Here is an 18,835-nt window from a genome sequence, read left to right on the forward strand (position 1 = left end):
TAGATAGATAGATAGATAGATAGATAGATAGATAGATAGATAGATAGAAGGAGCAGTTAAAAGATGTTGAAAAGATAATAAAGTTCCAATGGTCATTCAGTAGGAGTTCCAGAAAAAGAGAATGGTGAAATGATAGGGAAGCAGTATTTGAAGCTATTGAAAAATAGCGTATTCTGAAGTTAAAGGTGTGATTCTTCAGACTAAAAGTGCACCATGAGTACTGAACAGAGTACACAAAGTTCAGTTTACCCCCAGATACTGCAGAGTGAAATGCAGGGTATCAAGGAAAAAGAGAGAAATCAGCTGACTAATAAAGGAAGCATAGTCAGGCTAATAGCAGGTTCCCCACCTGCAACAGTAGATCATGGGAGAATAGTATCTTCAAAGTGCTGAGGGAAAATAATTGTCAACCTAGGGTTTTCTATCCAGCTAGACAATCACTCTATAGACTTTTTCAGATATAGAAAGATAGAGCTGACCACTTCCTGACTTCTCTGAAAGGATCATTGAAAGATTACAAGGAGAAGGAAGGAAGGTATAGGACACAAGACACCACAGTGAATATAGCCATTGATTAAAATATGTTGTTGAAATGAGGTAAATATTGAGTGCTGAGTTTTTTTGTGTGTTAACAAAGGATTAAAACTAGACATTGATGAGATGAAGTTGGTGGGGTTTAATGAGTAATTAAAAGTGCTAAGATCCTTCTAGATTCGGGAGGAATATTGAAAAACCAAATAACTTCAGATTTTATTAGAAAAAAATTTAGTCAAGTTTGAATGTTCAGCATTTTTAAATGACTCTTCCATCAGCCCATCTTTCTGACTATTCATTTGTGAATAATTTCTTAAAATTCTGCACCCCTCCTCAGGACTTCTCAAGCACTGAGAGTATTTTAAGTTGCAGTTATTGTTATTATTTGTATTTTTAAGCTGTCAGGACCATAACTAGGGGGAGGGGGAATCTTAGAAAATTAAAAATGTAAAGGTAATCATGTAAATAATAGCAATATGATCTTTAGATGCTGAAACAGAAGAAGAAAGGCAGAGGTCTTACTAAAAACTTTAAAAACCAACAGAAGACATGAAAAGAAAGAAGCAAAAAAAAAAGAATAGCAAACAAAACACAAAGATGACAAAGATGCAAAAATAAATCCAAATATATCAACAATCACAGTAGAAGTAAATGATTAAATTCATCTATTAAACACAGAGAGAGGGGTTGTCTGTTGAAAATAGGCTGAAAATAAAGGGATGGGAAAAGGTCACCATTTGAATACTAAAAGAAAGTTTATAATATAAGACAAGTTTTAATATAAGGCAAAAGCATTAATAACAAAAGGAACCAACTGCCAAGAAGATTTTCTACATAAATGTTAGTGATATGACATTTTATAAACTAAGTAAGGGGAGACAGGCACAATTGGTCAGCTACTTGGGGCCAGGGTGTTTACCATGATATCTTAAGTACAGTAGATGCCTTAATTCATGATATAATTAAAGAATCTTGGCATGCATTTCTTGAAAAGTTGAGCTTGAATTGTTTAAACACAACTGATTCTGAGCTACCCCAAATTAAGAATCTCTGAAGTCGAATTGCATTAGACCATATTGTGGCATCATAGATGTAAGTCACATAAGAAAATTCTAGTTGAAAATTTAAAATCAGAATCCCAGGTGAAGTGTATCTTGGGTTGCATTTCCAATCAAGAGCATTAAAGAAATGATAGCCTTCCTCTGCCTCAGGAGTCTTCCTTCAACTAGTCCCTGAATTCAGGTCTCATAATTTATGTTTCCATAAAATTTATGCTGGAAATTTTTTGTCCAGACAGACTTTCATAAAATGTCCCACTTGTATAAAATTTAGAGTATCTAGTGGTTTCTTAAGTAACTCCCACTGGGGCTGACCTCTCCTTAAAGATTTTCTTTGTGCAGATATTCCAGGCATTATATGTAGAAGGAAGGGAAATGATTGTTAGCCAAAAAAACTATAATTATGAAAATGAGTGACTGATAATGTGTTCCACTTTTACTTCTGAAAATGTTTGTACGAAACTGGGCTGGGCCCAGTGTTTTTACATTAGCATCTCAGTAGACATTTATTTGCCTAATAAAATAACCGCACAATCTGGCAGAATTCTGCATACTTGGCAGGACCTCTACTCATTCACGACTGATAATGAAAACTGAAATCCTCAAGGAATTGACACTATATGTCAAAATTATAATAAATTTCTTTTCAATAGAAGATGTCATGTATTTTTAAAGATATTTTTGACATTTAGAATATAGATGCCCTCCAGCACTGGACACTGTTGCACGTATAAGGACCCTGCCCTTCCCCTTGCTCACATGGGTTTGGCAGCCCTTCTTTCCTTAAAGGGTAAAGTCGCGGGGAGACTAGAACTCTGAGCAGCCTGGACCCTGGGAAGGAGAGGAAGAGGAGAAATGGTTTCTCATTTTTTGTTTTTCTCCATAAGGTGCTCTTTAATCATAGGATCCAAACAATCATGCCCCAGCCGGTAAGATCCGACTTCCTGGGCCCTGTACTCAGCATCACCTGCTTGTACAGAGCAGGCGGAGGAGCCACGGGATGGCGTGCTGGGCTAGCCTGTCCAATATTGAGCCTCTGTGCGCTGGCCTGAAGCAACGATTCTTAGGTTTAAAACCTTTTTTCAAACGAAATCTTATACAAACCCAAGTAAAGCACAGTTCTTCTGGTTTCGATAGGGCTGGGGGTCCTGGAGCCTGGCCCGTCTGACACACCCTCTCCCACCAGGGAGCGTGTGTACCCGGCCTCTCCTTTTCCTGGAACTCCTTAACTCCCTCCTTTCTGGGCCCGGGAATGGAGAGGATTGAATGACAGAAGACTGGGGAATGAATGAGAAATGTGCTACACACTTTACCTGTTTTGTCTTATTAAATGAACGAAGTTCCAGGACTTGGTAAGAGGTGAGGAGATTTGTTTAAAATGAGGACTGTGGAGGAGGAAAACGCTGCAAACCACACTATGTAGGTTGTATGTGCCTCGTCTACTCAGAAAGCCCCCAGGAGTTACCCTGAACTCCCTGTCAGCTCCTGAATTCTCCCCCAGCTTCGGGGGCCTTCTGCGGGGGGGCTAGAGTGGGCTAACACCAGTCCTGCCAGGAATGGCACCCGTTCCTGGTCCTGCTGCTGGAACCAGAAGAAGTAGCAGAAGGAAGTTCCAGGCAAGGGAGACATAGGAGCAGGGCATGAAATTCCCTGCGGGCACAGCGCTAATGCTCAGGAAGAGAGACCAGCTTCTCAAAATCACCAGAAGTTCTTCTTTAAAATGCAGATTTCTAGCCTTGTCCCTAGAAGAACCTGTTATATCAGACACTCTGGAAGCAGGGTCTGGGAATTAGCATTTTTTTAACAGGTGCCCTAACTGACTGTTATTCCCACTGCATTGTCAGTAAGAGGCCTTCAGAGTTTTTGAGCAGGGGAGTGCCGTGGATGAATTTACCTATCAGTTAAACTACTGCAGCAACTTTGTGCAGAATGCATTTGGGGAGAAGAGAGGAAAGGAAGAGATACTAACTAGCTGGAGGGGAGCCGAGCAGTGTGGGGTGGGTGGGGAAATACAGCTTAGGAAACAGTTTGGGGGTGAAGTTGTAGAGCCAGGTCACTGAGTGAACGAACGTGGAGCATGAGGGTGAGAGGCATCGGGAATGACTCCCGGGGATCTGGCCGTAGTGACTGGGGATTCCTTTGGGCTCCATGGGCCCTTTTGCATTTAACAGGTGAGTATTATTCAGCACAGCACATCCGATGAAAATGTTAACAGGAGCAACTCAATAAAAAGATGATTTTGCTGTAAGATCAAAGTGGAAGAAGATGAACCCACGAAGAAAACCTAGAGGGTGGAAATGTACACTTTAAAAAATAGTCTAGAATAAATTTCAACCAAAATTGGTCTTTTATTGTAGTTTTGGTGATTAACAGGACTCTCTTAGTCATCTGGAATGTTCACTTATAAAGAATATCTCAGTCCCCTAGTCAATTGAGAATACGGGCAGAGTGGGGTCTTATGTTTAGACTCAATCTTAAAACTAGGGCTAGACTTGGGCAGGGGAGAGCTTTGTGGGGTGCCACGGTAGACGCCAAGATCCAAGGACCAGATAAGCAAATCGTAGATCAAACAAGGGTGAGAGGGTCAGTTTGGCTGAAGTCATCATCATGATGACGATCTTAGAGCAAATCTCAAACAAATATTAAGGTTTTCATTTGAAGCAACCTTATCCTAGAAGCACTGCATGGGAAGAAACAATAAAGTTGCATAATCGTTTTAAAATATGTAAATACGAAGGGAACTTAAGTATAAAAAGGTGACTGATAAAAAAAAAAGGTGATTGTAGACACAGGATAAAGAAACCTAACAGCAAAGATAAAATCATTAACTCTGGTGGAAACCAAATGGTCCCGGGGGACTGGGCGGTGCCTGTCAGAGGACACTGGACGAACAGCTGTGTTGACACTCGTCCCATTCAGTTGCCCAGGACACTGAAAGATCACTTGCTGAGGGTCTCTGTTCCAATGAGAGTGGACTGTGAGTGGCCGGGAGCAGCTTCCTGAGGCCCCGTCCCGGAGCTGCTGGGAAGCCAGCAGCATCACTGTGCCCTGCGGCTAAGCCGTCGGCAGCTAAGTGCGTGGGTCTTCACAGCTCGTTTCCTGCTTCCGCTTGGTCTTACACCTGAGTCATCCTTTATTTATGTCGTCCTATAGCATTTCCATAAGACGGTTGTGGCCAACACCATTCATCAACCTAACAGGCTCAAATGGAACTCTTTGAAATCTCCCGGGACATGCTTTGATCTAAGAAAGGAAGAGCTGTTAACAGCAATTCTTAAACTAGGAATTTATGTCTTCCCATAAATTGACCTCGGGAAGTGATTTGTGGATTCCGAAAGAGAAATGTCCTTCCTAGGTCCCTGCACTCCTCCGCCCTCCCTGCTCCCAGCCCCACCAGCTGATGTCCTCTGCCCGCTCTTGCGAGCTCCAGGCCAGGATCTCTGGGGACAGAATCCCGGTTGTGTGTCTTGGCTTGTTCCTTCTGCTATTTGTTCATTCATTCATTGAATATTTATTGCGCTCCTGCTGTTTCCAGGCAGGGTGCTAAGCGCTGGAGACGCAGTGAACAGACATCTGTGCTCTCCTGGACTCACCGCCTAAACAAATAATTACACAAGTCCTTATTAAAAGGCAACTGTAAAGTGAACTCTGGAGAAGCGCAGGTGCTGTGAGAGTTTCTGTGGGAGCCTTCGGTGGGCTCTGTTGCCCTGCCTCTCGTGTTAATGCAGGTCTCTGTGGGGCTGACTGTGTATGGGACAGGTCTCTGGACACCCCCTAAATCACCGTCATTTTACTCTGCCACTTGCTGTAAAATCTCGACCTCAGAAGACAAACCCTCTGGCTCTGGCCACACTGGCCCTGGCTGGAATTCCGCGCTTTGCTTCTCACCCAGCTCCTGGCCCCCTCCCTCTGACCCCAGCCCGGGTTATTGGGTCACTCTGACCTAAGTCTTATATTCCTGGGCGAAGCCAACTGCCAGGGGATACCTGGGGGGGTGAAGGAAGACAGGGAAGTCAGAGCGTCCTCATGGCACAGCCCAGTCACCCTTCCACCCAAGCTTTACTTTGTCTTACAAAGTGTAACTCTCCTTAAACGTTTCTGATGGCAAAACTAAAATACATGCATTATAATAAAAGCTAATGTTTCAAAAATAAATAAAGTTTCAATGTGTTCCCATTGTCCATTACATCTTCCAGCATAAACAACTCCTTTTAACAGCTGGGTATTTATACTTCCAGATACTTTTGTCTTTGTGTAAACACAGACGTTTATTTTTATGTTGTCTTTCATATTGTCCTGTAATCGATTTTATTTCATCTAAAAACTCATCACGTACACTTTTCAGGACAGTGCATGTAGACGCTCCTTATCCTTTCTGGGTGCCCAGTCTTTTATTGTATGAATGCACCATAACTTCTCTGTGACTCAATTCCCCGTTAATGAACGTATGTGTTCTGTCATATGTTGCTGTAATAAATTTTGTAGCGATGAATAGTCTTACACATACCTTTCTGTGTGTTAGGTTCTTCTTAGAAAGATATTTGGGGTCCAATATGATGCATTTTTAATGGGTTTTCATACACAGTGAGGTGCTCTTAACTACCCTTTACTTCACGTGTGGCTGGATGGGCTGACGTACACCATTCTGTTTGCTTCTAGTGTGTTCCTCCTTGGGAACTGTGCACCTCTGTTTCCCATGGTAGGTGCAGGTACCTAGCTAGAGTGTGTTTTTTGCTGAATCTCTTTATTCCAGTTGAATTTATTATTGTAATTGTGTAATTTATTTAATTGGTACATAAACCAAAAAAAGTATGAGAGGGAAAAGAGAAAGTTGTTGTAAAAAAAAGTTTGTTGTGTTTTTCTGATTCTCAACTTGAACTAAAAAAATTTTTTTAATAACTAACGACCTACCTCAATCATATCAGATACAGTGGCTTCAACTAACTCATAAACTCCGTCAACCACGTGGCCATTCTTACTGAGTTACATCCACTCTTAATCTGCCTTGCCAGTGTTGTCTCTGGAAAAACATCACATAGCTGTTAGGTTTGTTTATAAATTGGGTTATCTTTTCTCCTTAGAAATGCCTAAGAACCAGACATGTCTTCTCTAGTGTATCCATTGTAAGCTGGCCTGATGAAAGTGGATTTTTAACCCTTGTTTTCATCCTCAGGCCAAGCCATTGTAAGCTCTAGTAATCCTGACAAAGACACCACACTCATCCTTGTAGAGGAGAAATTTCTGTCTGAGAATTCCAGATTTTCTATCTGGAAATCACAACTGTTGCCTTTAAAAGTGAGAGAATGTCTGTATGCAAACATCTGGTCACTTTCTAACCAAATATAACATTAGAAATGGTTTTACAGCCCCTCCAAAATTTACAAACCCTTTATGTGATTATTGTAGGTACTTAATTGTTTGTTGGACCTATGGATACACAAGGAAACACATTTCTACAGGTTGGCCATACAGGGATTGAGTCTCATTAAGTCTGAATGATTTAAGAACTAAGTCATACTGAATTCATTCAACAAATATTTAAGTGCCCACTGGATACTTCCCAGTTTCTCGTAACTGCTAGGACCACCACAAGCCACAGTCAGCAGAACTGCTCCAAGATACTTGTGATCTAGCTAAAGACTTCAGGCCACTGGAAACACAGAAATTCAGTTAACAGTACAAGCACTGTCGGAAATGCTCTGACTGTAATGTGCACCTGGCCAGTGGAGAAGGATTCTGCAAGGAAGGAAAAAAGTCTTCTCATGAAATCCATCAGTTCTCTGCATCTTCTCAAGGCTTGCCCGTGTCATTTAAAAATCAATTTTCTTACACTGTGTGACATTTGACAGAGCACTGCAGAGACCACGAGACATCTCACTGCTGTGTTTTCTCTTCTAGGATATCAATGAGTGTATTCTTGAAAACTATCCCGAGTGTTCCAACCCCAGGTTATTTTACATCATTCCATACTTTTGTGGACAGCATCCCAGATGCAGGTAAAGACTGAAACAGGCTGATGGCATGCAAATGTGGACAACAGCGGCAGGAAATCCACCAACTGGATGGCACGGGCATCTTTCACATCCTCTGTCTTTTGGCCTTCTGGAATTCTGTTTATATTTACTGTTAATCTTTAAAGATCACACTTGAGACTCTGAATGTCCAATAAATAAAGAAATTAACAAATCAGGGTCTGACAGAGGCCTTGGCAACCACCCATAAAGCTGTGTAGCTGAAATGCCCACCAAACTCTTCTTTTTACTTAACGCACAGCTGTCGCTACCCAGCCCACGAGATAGTAAAGAGCAGGGGGGAGCACTGACTGTGCTCCATCAGGAACTGTCCTTGCCTGTGTGGTGTGTCTCACTGAGTCTGAATCACTGGATGCTCACACCCCGAATTCTAGAGGGCCTCTCTCCTGAGACATACTCAGTAGAAAGAAAAGAAAGTACTTTCTAGTGATCACGCCTCAGCCTTACTTGGATGCTTGGCGTTCTTTAGAAAGTGACTTAGACAGTAAGGGCTCTCCGAGTGGGGTCCACCCACCTCCTGCATCCGCATCCTAATCACAGTCTCTGAGGTGGGGCCCAGGTTTGTGACCACCTCCCAGGTGACTGGTCCAGCTGCAGTTGAAACTCATCGTACTAGGCAAATATGTAGCTTCCAGAAGAAATGGTAGTGAGGATGAATATTATCTTTGCTCAGTGGAAAATAAACCATGCTGCCAGAAGTGACATTTTCCCCCAAAGGAGACATTGATTAGAAGGTCACTGTGTTCTTGAAGAGACCAGGGGTTGTGGAGGGGAGGGGGAGACACAGCTATTTCCAAATTGCTACTCATTCATGGTACATTTTGCCTTCACCATGATTACTGCTTAGTTATTATGTGTATTGTCGTTATGGATGTTTTGCTGGATTCACTGCTTTGTTTATGGTCAGAATTCTGGGACTAGAAGTGTCAGTTTTCTGCTTTATCATAACGCTTGAGTTCAGGAGGCCCCCTTCACCCACCCTCTCCCCTGTAATAAATGCCTCCTGGTTCACGGTCAGTGCTTCAGAGCCTGGGAAGATTTGAGGCCAGATGACTCCTTTTCTGTCACAATGAAGATATTCATTCCAAAAAAACATGATTCTAACTCCCTAAAATACTTTTAAAGTTTTTATTTCCTAAAATTGGGGCAAGTCCTTCTGATGCCTCATCTAGGTGCACACAGGATGATTTTCAAAACGCTTTCAAGATGGCACCTTGTTCCACCTTGACAACAATTATTTGGGCTCATGTCAGTGTTAGCTCAGAGACTGGCCTTACTAACAAGATCAGGCTGTTTTCCTTCTGTAATTTAAAAAAAAAAACACGCCAGATTTGTCTTTAAACTCTTCAAAAGAATGAGAAGATTAACAAACATGATCTGACACCTGTTTTGATTTCTACAGAAGAAATCAGTCAGTTTCACATTTCCAAACTTCTAATTTTATGGATTCGGTTTGGTCCTTTTACTAAAAAGACGTTCTAGTCAGTGTTTATGGAGACCGAACTACCCAGGCCTGTGTTCTTCTTCTAACAAACATTTAGGTGGGGCAGGCTAAGTCCGAGGCCCTGGCACCACACACAGGTGAGGGTGACAGAGGTGAGACCAGGACGGGAACGGGGGCAGGGGCAGCTGGAAGGCTGCTGGAGGCACTGCTCCTGGGCTGGTCCTTGAAGGAAGTGGGATTTGGGCTTTTGCGAAGGGATGGAGGGTTGAGGGGAGAGACCATCAGCATGTTGTTGGCTGCATTTCAAAAACCAATCTTTGACTCCCAAATCCTTTTTATATCCATAAAGGGAGCCTGGTGAGTGGGCCCTGGAAAGAGCAAAACTGAACGTGAATGAAAACTTCCTGCTTGTGGGGATCCTCGAAGAGTTGGAAGATGTGCTGCTTTTACTGGAAAGATTTTTACCTCATTACTTCAAAGGTGTGCTCAGTATCTACAAAGACCCAGGTAAGTCCGTTTGTGAGCGAGCGCTTCTCCATTCCGGGGGTTTCTCATCTAGAAAAGGATTCGGGAAATAAAGGAATGAAATCATCTCTTCTGTTAGTGAAGGGAAGTTCCCCTGGCTTCAAAGCAAAGTTAGAACCACGAGATATAGATGCCAAAACCTGGAGTTTCAGGCCAAACACAAACTCACCATGTTTTAAAGGCCTTCCTCCTTTAAATGTTTTAAATGGTTCCATTCCTCCCTTTGGAGAATGAAACTGGCAACATCCCCATTGGCCTTGTCCTGAGCGTGTTGCTGGGGTGACCCAGCGAACAGGCAGGTGCGTGTCCGAGTCCGTCGATGGGAACGTGTGGGAGTAGGAGGGAGCCACTGTGTGAGGAGGTATCTCTGGTCCCACTTCCACTTGACAGAAGCAAGTCCTGGCACAGAGAATAGAGAAAGCAGCCCATTGAAAATACAATTATGATTTTACTTCAACAAATGGAGTGGTTTCCAGATGGAAGCAAGAAGGAGAATGCAGCAAAGCACTTACAAGCAGTGTCCCTGCAGATAGGGTAGCTTTCAGAAATCCATTGTTGCTTTTTCTCATTGTCGTTGTGTCCTGAGAGAAAGACAAAAACACTGTTTCTTTCCTGTTCTCCTTCATCTACGGCAGCACCACCACCACCTGGTCACGTCTGTTGATGGTTTTGTTCTGTTGTCCTGAAATGAGAGGCCTGTTCTGCCGGGTAGGAGTAGTGAGCTGTCGATATTTTTCTTAGTCATGATTTCTTTAGGAACTAACATCATAGTGGTGTTAAAGGCCAAAGTAAATAAGCAAGTTAATTAAAGAGAGAATAAGTGGATATCTGTGATTGGAGAAGTGTTTATATCAATGTCCCTCATAAACACACCCTTGATTTGGACAAATAACCGAGCTGTTCCAGTTCAGTAGCGCCACCTAGCATCGGGACATGGAACTGTATACCTGATGTTAACCCATCACCTTCCTTCTGCCTGGGGACTTGAAAGCTCAGGTGTCCAATCCCTTTCCCTTGTATTTTAAATGCTTTCTGTTACCAACATTGTATTAGTATTCATTTTCAACTTATTTCCATTACAAATGTAAACACTGGAGCCACAGGAGGGAATTTACTAGACTTTTGTGGGCTGTCCTGATCGCCAACTACTACAAAAGGAAAAACGTGTAATTCCAAATGACCGCCATACTAACTTTGAGGATGTAAGTTCATTCATAAATTAACTGCTTTGTTTTTTCAAAAAAAAAAGTTTTTACTTAAATATTTTATAAGCAATGATGATAAATACAGTACAAACTTAAATATTATTATCTTTATTAGGCATGAGTAACAAAAAAAATAGACCTCCCATTAAGAGTATAGTACTGTGCTCTCAGAGTTCATTTGCATCGCAGTATTAAATCTGACGATATTTACATAGAAAGTTGAAACTGGCCTGTTATTCATGAAGAACAGTTCTTTAAAGAAAGAACACTGAGTTGGGAGTTAGACTAGACTTTTTTCTGCAGTAGTTCTGCCCATAGGACTCAGAGCAAATGCAGCTTTGGGAGGCTGAGCACTGAGATCTGTATTACTATGATGCTGAGGTATCATGTAGAACGTTGTAAGGCTCCTTTTCCTACCTCTTGTTGGTTAGCGCAATTATAGGGTGCTTTTCTCCCACCCCCAAAAAGTTCTAGACAGTCCCCATTGCTTTCATAATTCCCAGGTTTAGTTACAGAGGCTCTCGCCACCTAGAGGACACGAAGGATCCTGGATGGAGGGGCATTTGTGCAGAATCCATTCTTCCCTAAAGCTGGTGACCTTGAAGTGATCGAGGCAGGGACCCCAGCTCACTCTCTGGTCACGACACCCCGCCCTCTCTGTTCTCACTGTGTGCGTCTCTGTGGAGGAGACGGGATATCACAGTGATGGGAGCACAGGCTCTGGAGTAGACAGCCTGGGCGTTAAAGCCCCTCCTCCACTTAGCCGATAGCCAGAGGGAAGGGGTGACCCCTCTACCCCTCAGTTTCCCCAAATGTATAAGACGCATAAACAATACTGGGTTGTTGTGAGACGTACCTGATCGGATCCATGTAAAGTCATTGGCCCAGAGCTTAAGGTATGATGTGTTCAATAATTAGCTATTAGACTGCCAACAGCATTACAGGAGAGAGACGGGGCCTGTGTCTGTGAGAAGCTAGGACTTAAGCTCTCTGTGTAACTTCTACAGGAAAGAAGGATCGGGGGCAGGGAGGGAGGCAAGAAGGAAGGACAGAAAAAAGAAAATGATGACCCTTCACTTATTTCATCAGTGATAGCTGAACTATGACTAGCAAATCGAACGCCTTTAGGAAATAGTATTTCTGACTTGGGAGGAGGGGAACGGTTGTATTCTGGCCAATCCCTTATTCCTGAAACAACCATAGGGAATAAGCTTAATGGAAATATTACTGCAGTGACATGTTCAAGGGCTGAAAATCACACACCATCCAAATTACTGAGGTTTTTTTTTTAAATCATCTTTTTTTCTATGCTTGAACTCTTACCAGAGATATCAGGGACTTAAATTTCAACTTTAAATGAAACCCACTGTTGAGATGTGATTGGGACCAATACCATTAACTTGGGGTGAATGTTGAATCTTTCAGACTATTATATATAAGTTATTTAGTAGCTATAGGATGGGTGTACAGTGATTTAATGGCATTTTTATTTTAACTAAGACCCTAAGATTCAGTTCTTGAAAAACCTTTAGTTTATTTTCTTTATGCAGAATTACTTACTTCAGAACTGAGTTAATGTATTAAACTTTGTCCAGCAGGTGGCAGTGTCTCTCCATTTTCTCAGGGAAGTGCATGTGTTTCCTAACAGTTTGCATCTGCAGGCAGGAGTTTACAGAGTGCTTGAACACAGATGTACAATTATGACCAATTTGGGGCCTAAAAATGGGATCATATCAAAAGGGTTCCAAGAACAATTGATTGCAGTAGTCCAAAGTGCATTATATGAGAACCAAGGGAGTCAGGGAAGGGGGGATGGTTTACAGTCAAATAAGTTTGTGTGGGTTAAAAAGTTTATATACCAGCAACTCTGATTTTATAAAAATCATCCATCATTCCACGATTGGATTAAACATGCTGTTTTTCACTTTTCACTTACATTTTTGCTTCCCACGTCTTACTATTTTTGTGCTATAACAAAACCCAAAACATTGTAGAACCTCACAGAGATACAACTGATGGTCAGGAGAAATTCAGACCATCTACAGACACCAATGAAATTGTTAAAAAACTCAATTATCATTTATAAAAATAGGACCCCCCACTCTGTTATTAGTCCATGTGCCATCAATATTCTCCAAAAAGATTTGTTTTTCACCAGTCATGTCCTAGGCTCAGGTTCTTTTTTGGGTGTGTCTGTGTGTGGGGTGTGTGTGTGTGTATATATATATATAATTAAAATATAGTCAGTTTACAATGTTGTGTTAGTTTCTGGTGTACAGCATAATGCTTCAGTCATACGTGAACATACATATATTCATTTTCATATTCTTTTTCACCATAAGTTACTACAAGATACTGAATATAGTTCCCTGTGCTATACAGTATGAACTTGTTGTTTATCTATTATATATATATTAGTTAGTATCTGCAAATCTTGAACTCCTAATTTATCCCTTCCCATCCCCTTCCCTCCCGCCCGGTAGCCATAGGTTTGTTTTCTGTGTCTGTGAGTCTGTTTCTGTTTCGTGAATAAGTTGGTTTTTTTGTTTTTTTTTTTTTAGATTCCACATATAAGTGGTATCATATGGTATTTTTCTTTCTCTTTCTGGCTTACTTCACTTAGAATGACAATCTCCAGGTCCATCTGTATTGCTGCAAGTGGCATTTTTTATTATTTTTATGGCTGAGTAGTATTCCATTGTATAAATATACCACAGCTTCCTTATTCAGTCATCTGTTAGTGAACATTAGGTTGTTTCCATGTCTTGGCTATTGTAAATAGTGCTGTTATGAACATTGGGGTGCATGTATCTTTTTGAATTAAGGATCCCTCTGGATATATGCCCAGGAGTGGGATTACTGGGTCATATGGTAATTCTATTTTAAGTCTTTTGAGGAATCTCCATACTGTTTTCCACAGTGGCTGCACCAAACTGCCTTCCCACCAGCAGTGTAGGAGGGTTCCCTTCTGTCACACCCTCTCCAGCATTTATCATTTGTGGACTTTTGAATGATGGCCATTCTGACTGGTGTGAGGTGATATCTTGTTATAGTTTTGATTTGCATTTCTCTGATAATTAGCGATATTGAACATTTTTTCATGTGCCTATTGGGGTTTTTTGTTTCCTTTTTGGTTTTTTTCTAGGCTCAGATTCTAATCATGTTGATACTTCGTTGTATGTGTGTGTGTGTGTGTGTGTGTAGTATGTGTGTGTGCGTGTGCATCCATTCATGTTCAGACAGCTAAAGTCCTTGTTATGCAACACGGTTATCTAAGTGAATAGCCTTGCATCAAAAAGTCAGCAACAGTTCCTAAATAATAATAATTTGCATAGCAGTTTGCACTTTCCTATAGATGAGCTCATTTGCTTCCTACACGAACCCTCTGAAGCTGAGGAGGACAAAGAGTCTTTGTCTCGTTTTCTAAACAAAGAAACAGAGAATCAAAGGGTAGTATTACTTACTCACAGTTATCAAGTCCCAGTAACCACAGTCATTCAAGCTTCTGTCCCCAGAACCACCACAAACTCCATGAACCTGTGACCCACCACATTTTCTTCATGTCTAATCACTAATGCAGAGGTCTGCAGTTGAAAATAAAAGCTTAAAAATAAAATCTGTAGATTATCTCCATTCAACATATGGTCTGATTTTATAGTAATAACTTTCCAAAAATATTTCTCTTCTGTGAAGACTAATATTTAAATAGCAGGCATAATCTGAAAATACCAGAAAAATTCAACAAACGCTTTCAGCAAACGTTTAAGTGTCTGCGATACACTCCAGTCCTGAGGAACGGCCGTATAAAGATAAGGGAAACCACATCTAGCCTGAATGCCATCACAGACAGGGCCAGAGGAGAACTTCCTATTGGAAATAGTTCTGCCAGGCCTTGAAGGGTGCAGAGCTGCTCACCAGCTGGACGTGGAAGGAGGCACGTTAGGCAGGAAAAAACAACACGAGTGCCCGGGGGTGTGCGGGCACAAACGTGCCGAAGTGTGGGAGGCATGAGAGGCGGCCCAGCCCACCTCGGCCCTGGCCTGCTGACCCTGTCTCTTGGAGCTGAGTGCCCCAGTGCCTCACAGCTCAGGCACCCTGCTGCAAAGACAGTCCTGCCCAAGGCAGGAAAAGTATCCGCAGCCTCAGATCCCTACATGGTGCAACCTGGAGCTGAGTCACTCATACCAATCCCAGGAGTGGTGGCCAAGCCACAGCTGCCAGAGGGCCATGTGTCGTCCCCCACCACCTCCCAGTTGCCCTGCCCTCTGCCAAGCCCGACCACCACCCAAGGGTCCCTCACTTCCCAACAGTGTCAGGGCTACTGCCGGGCCCCAGGCCCCAGGGGCTGGGGTGCTTCCCCCCTGCTTTCTTTCGGTTTCTGCACCTAAAGCTCAGCCTCCCTCTAGGCCGGGGCGCCCATCAGCTCCAGTCGGCCCCGCCCGGTCCCTCTGGGGGGCCCCCACCACACCTCTCCAGACATCATCTACTGTCCGGCCTGCCTGACCGCCTAGGTCCCCCTCTCTGCCCACCCGCACGGACTCCCCCTCTGTTGCCGGTCACTCCCTGACTCAGGGATGAGCTGGCTGTGGCCCCCGACACCGCCTCTGGTCTTCCTGGCCTCCCTTGCTGAGAGCCCTTGGGATCGTCCCTCCAGAAGTTGCCCCTAGTCCCCAGCTCCCACCCCATGCACCCTGGGAGATGATCTCTCCCAGGCCCCAGCCGCATCCTCTGGAGAACCCCGGATGGCCCCCGCAGTGTAACCAGGCATGAGATGAGGTGTACTGTTTTCTCTGTTATGATTCATCTCCCCAAAAGAATAGCTGGCTAGTAATATCTGAGTGTGTGGTGGAGGTCCCAGCATTCTTTGATGTTTAGAGGTGAATTTCTCCTACTTGAGAATTTAATCACTTCTACTTTGAGCAGTTTTTAGTTGACTTTGACAGTAATATTGCTGCGTTGAGTAAGAGGGTGGAATTAGTCACCACAAATTTCAATTTTTGGACTTTCTTGATAACTCTGCAAAACTGAAATGCTTCCAAAAACCTGGGCAAAAGAGATTAGAGATCAGACCCCAGAGGGTGACAGTTGATCTTTTAGTAAAAGATCTTCCTGTGATCTTCCTGCTCTTTTGTGCCCAGACTGCCTAGGTTCCTGCCCATCCCAGGGACTTAATGTGGTGATGTGGAAAGAGCCCTAGAGAGAGAAGTTCAGAAGTGTGTGCCCTTGGCTCATGGCCTTGCCTCGCTGACATTCTTTGCTTATAAAATGTACCCCCAGCTGGGACGAAGTACAGTCCTTACCCATTTTGCATGACTCAACATTTTACAATGGAAGCTTCTATTTTTGTTCAGCTAAATCTTGTTCAAATAAAAATATCATTTCCTGGTCTGTATTTTTTAAAAATATCTCAGACATTTTTATCAACATATAATATCCTAGCTTTTCACATCTTGCAAATGGCACTGGACTGTGAAAGAATGCAGTGAAAAACTGCAAATATACCTGTGGACAGAACATTGCTGTTTTTAGTGGTTTCTCATGAGCTATAGTAAGCACATTAATTTCATTGTCCACAAACCCGTAGAGAAATCCAGTTTAATTCCCCACTGATGAGAGTAGGAAAGTTCTGCTTGGTGAGTGGGAGTTTGAGAACTCTGACTGGAAAGTCTCACCTCCCTGGTTTTTACAATATGCTTCTAGGTGCCTCTGTTGCCTTGTCATGGCCAGATACCACTGGAGCTATTTTTCAAAACATGCTTTCCGAGAATTTTACTGAGAATTTCCGAGTTTTTAAATATATTTTATATATTAAAGTAAAGCATGTATATAATTAAAACTCAAACAGTCCTAAAAGTCATGTAATGAAAAGCAGCCGTTTCCTATTTCAGTCCTCTCCATCACAAAGTCTGGTTTTGCAGAGGCAAACATTTTTGCACAGTTAGCTGTTTCTTCTGATAATCACCAGATTATTTATAACTAGTGTGCACAGGCTTGTTTTATTTCTATTGTTTTATTGTCTTGACTTATTTATTTGAGACGTTATTTAGTTCTTTTATTTCGCCATCTTTACCTCTACTTCCTCCCCTCCAAATCTTCCTAATATGGCTGTATCCATATTTTACATGCATCGTCCCTGTATACATTACTATAACTGTATACATTTGTTCAGTGTTGATCCAAGTAGCACACCATCTTCTTGTTTAATTTTTTACATAACTTATTGTTTTCCCTAGAATTGATTATTGCCTTGGGGTTTTTTTATTTGTTTAGATTTATTTATACCTGTCAAAATTTTTCATATGCACCATTAGATCTATTGTGTCGATATGACTTTTGATATTTTTTCAATATTATTACCAGATAAGTATGTCCATGCCATTTCCACACCACCAACTGCTCCATCCCAGGACCACTCCCCTCCTTCCTACCCAGAGCTCTAACTTCTTGTTTCAATCTGGGCTGATTACTCAGAAGCTCCCTGGAGAACTTCCTTTTACCATTTTACAGAATATATTGTCTCCTTGTTCTCCTGAATCCCATGAATTCTGTTTCTTGATTTAATAACTCATTTTATTCCAAGATATTCCCAAGTTGCTTTCTGATAAAAGGTGCATGGGAGGCAGTAAATTCCTCAAGTCATTGCAAGTCTGAACAGCTCAGTGTTCTACTACCTCATTTGATTGCCAGTTTGGCTGGGTGTGGATTTCTTTGTACATGCACTCCATTTCCCACATCTTTTTCTCTGACTTTCTCATTTTCTCTCTCCTGGAGCCTTCCCTTTATTCCTATTATGAAAATTTACAAAGTGCCTCAGTGTTCTGAGTATTCAGTAGTTAACTTTTAAGCTTAAAACTCATGTTTTTCATTTCTGGGAGTTTTTCTTGTTTTACTTCTTTCCTGATTTTACCATCATCATTTGCTCTGTTTCATTTCTGGAATACTGTTGGTCAGATATTTGGACCCCTAGATGCAGCCTCTCTATTTGCTTTATTATTTTTTCCTCTCTTAATTTCCTTCTCTTCAACTTTTTCTCTCTGGATGAGTTCCTCAGTTTGTGTTCCAATCATTCTATTGAATTGTCTCTCTTCTAAGAACTCTTTTTTAATCTTCTTTTTTTCTTGCATAATATCTGTTCTTGTTTATACGGTACAATACCACCATAAATCTCTGAAAATTACAGAGACTTTAACAAGTGGTTTTGTCTATTTCTTATATCATCTATGTTTACTCTGGCTCCTTTTCACTGTTTTGCTTAGTTTGGGCCTCTCTTTTTCAGTCTGACATCTTTCCTATGGTGATCTATGTCAGAATTCAGAATATTTGAGGGTGAGACATGAAAGAGCTCATGGAAAAGTTCTATGCAATAAAGGAGGCTTACCTACTAAGGGACTCCACTTGGGATGATCAAGCAACAATAGAAATTTTGCTGGGAAAACATTTGCTAGTGATTTTAGGTCTTTTTTCTCTGGAGTTTATTCAGTTTCTCCCACTGAAGAATTCCCCAAACATCCTCTTGGGGGCTGGGAGATGAGGTGGGAGTCGGGGAGCAGGACACATATCTGATTGCTGGCCTGGGAACAGGAGCTGAAGGTCTACATTTACTGCCAGTCACTTAATTGTTCTTATTTTAGCTCATGCCTCTCCTTTCTCTCCTCTGGGTTAGCAAATCAGCCTGGAGCCTCTGCCCAAATTCTTTGGAGGCTAAGCCTAACAGGCAATGGAGAATGTATCAAGATACGTGGCTGCATGCAGGTGTGGAAGCTCCATCTCCCAGGGGTTCTGCAGGGTGAGCTGCCGCTCCTGGTGTATGTCCCCCCTCTGCCAACACTGCAGGGCACGTCCTCCGCTCTGCCACATCCCACGTACTCCTCCAACCACTATTCCTCTTCCAGAACTTGGCTGAGGTCTGTATTCCATTGATCCCCTTCTCCAGTTCTTTATCCTTGTGAGCTTGCAATCTTTTATAAAATTATCCTTTACTGTCATTTCAGTGACATTTTTCAGAGGAGAGGAGTTGAAGGCATGTAGTCAGCCTAA

General features: G+C 42.2%; 1 protein-coding gene across 3 annotated transcripts in view; it reads left to right on the plus strand.

Moving 5' to 3' along the window:
• UST (uronyl 2-sulfotransferase) overlaps positions 1-18,835 on the plus strand; it is a 385,118-nt gene that overhangs the window by 329,762 nt on the left and 36,521 nt on the right. For all 3 annotated transcript variants that reach the window (XM_072966015.1, XM_072966016.1, XM_072966014.1), the window contains 2 exons: positions 7,491-7,588; positions 9,418-9,575. In XM_072966015.1, coding sequence (XP_072822116.1) covers positions 7,491-7,588; positions 9,418-9,575 — 256 coding nt within the window. The remainder of the gene's footprint in view (positions 1-7,490; positions 7,589-9,417; positions 9,576-18,835) is intronic.

The sequence above is a fragment of the Vicugna pacos genome, chromosome 8 (assembly GCF_048564905.1).
Source record: "Vicugna pacos chromosome 8, VicPac4, whole genome shotgun sequence".
Classification (NCBI taxonomy): Eukaryota; Metazoa; Chordata; class Mammalia; order Artiodactyla; family Camelidae; genus Vicugna; species Vicugna pacos.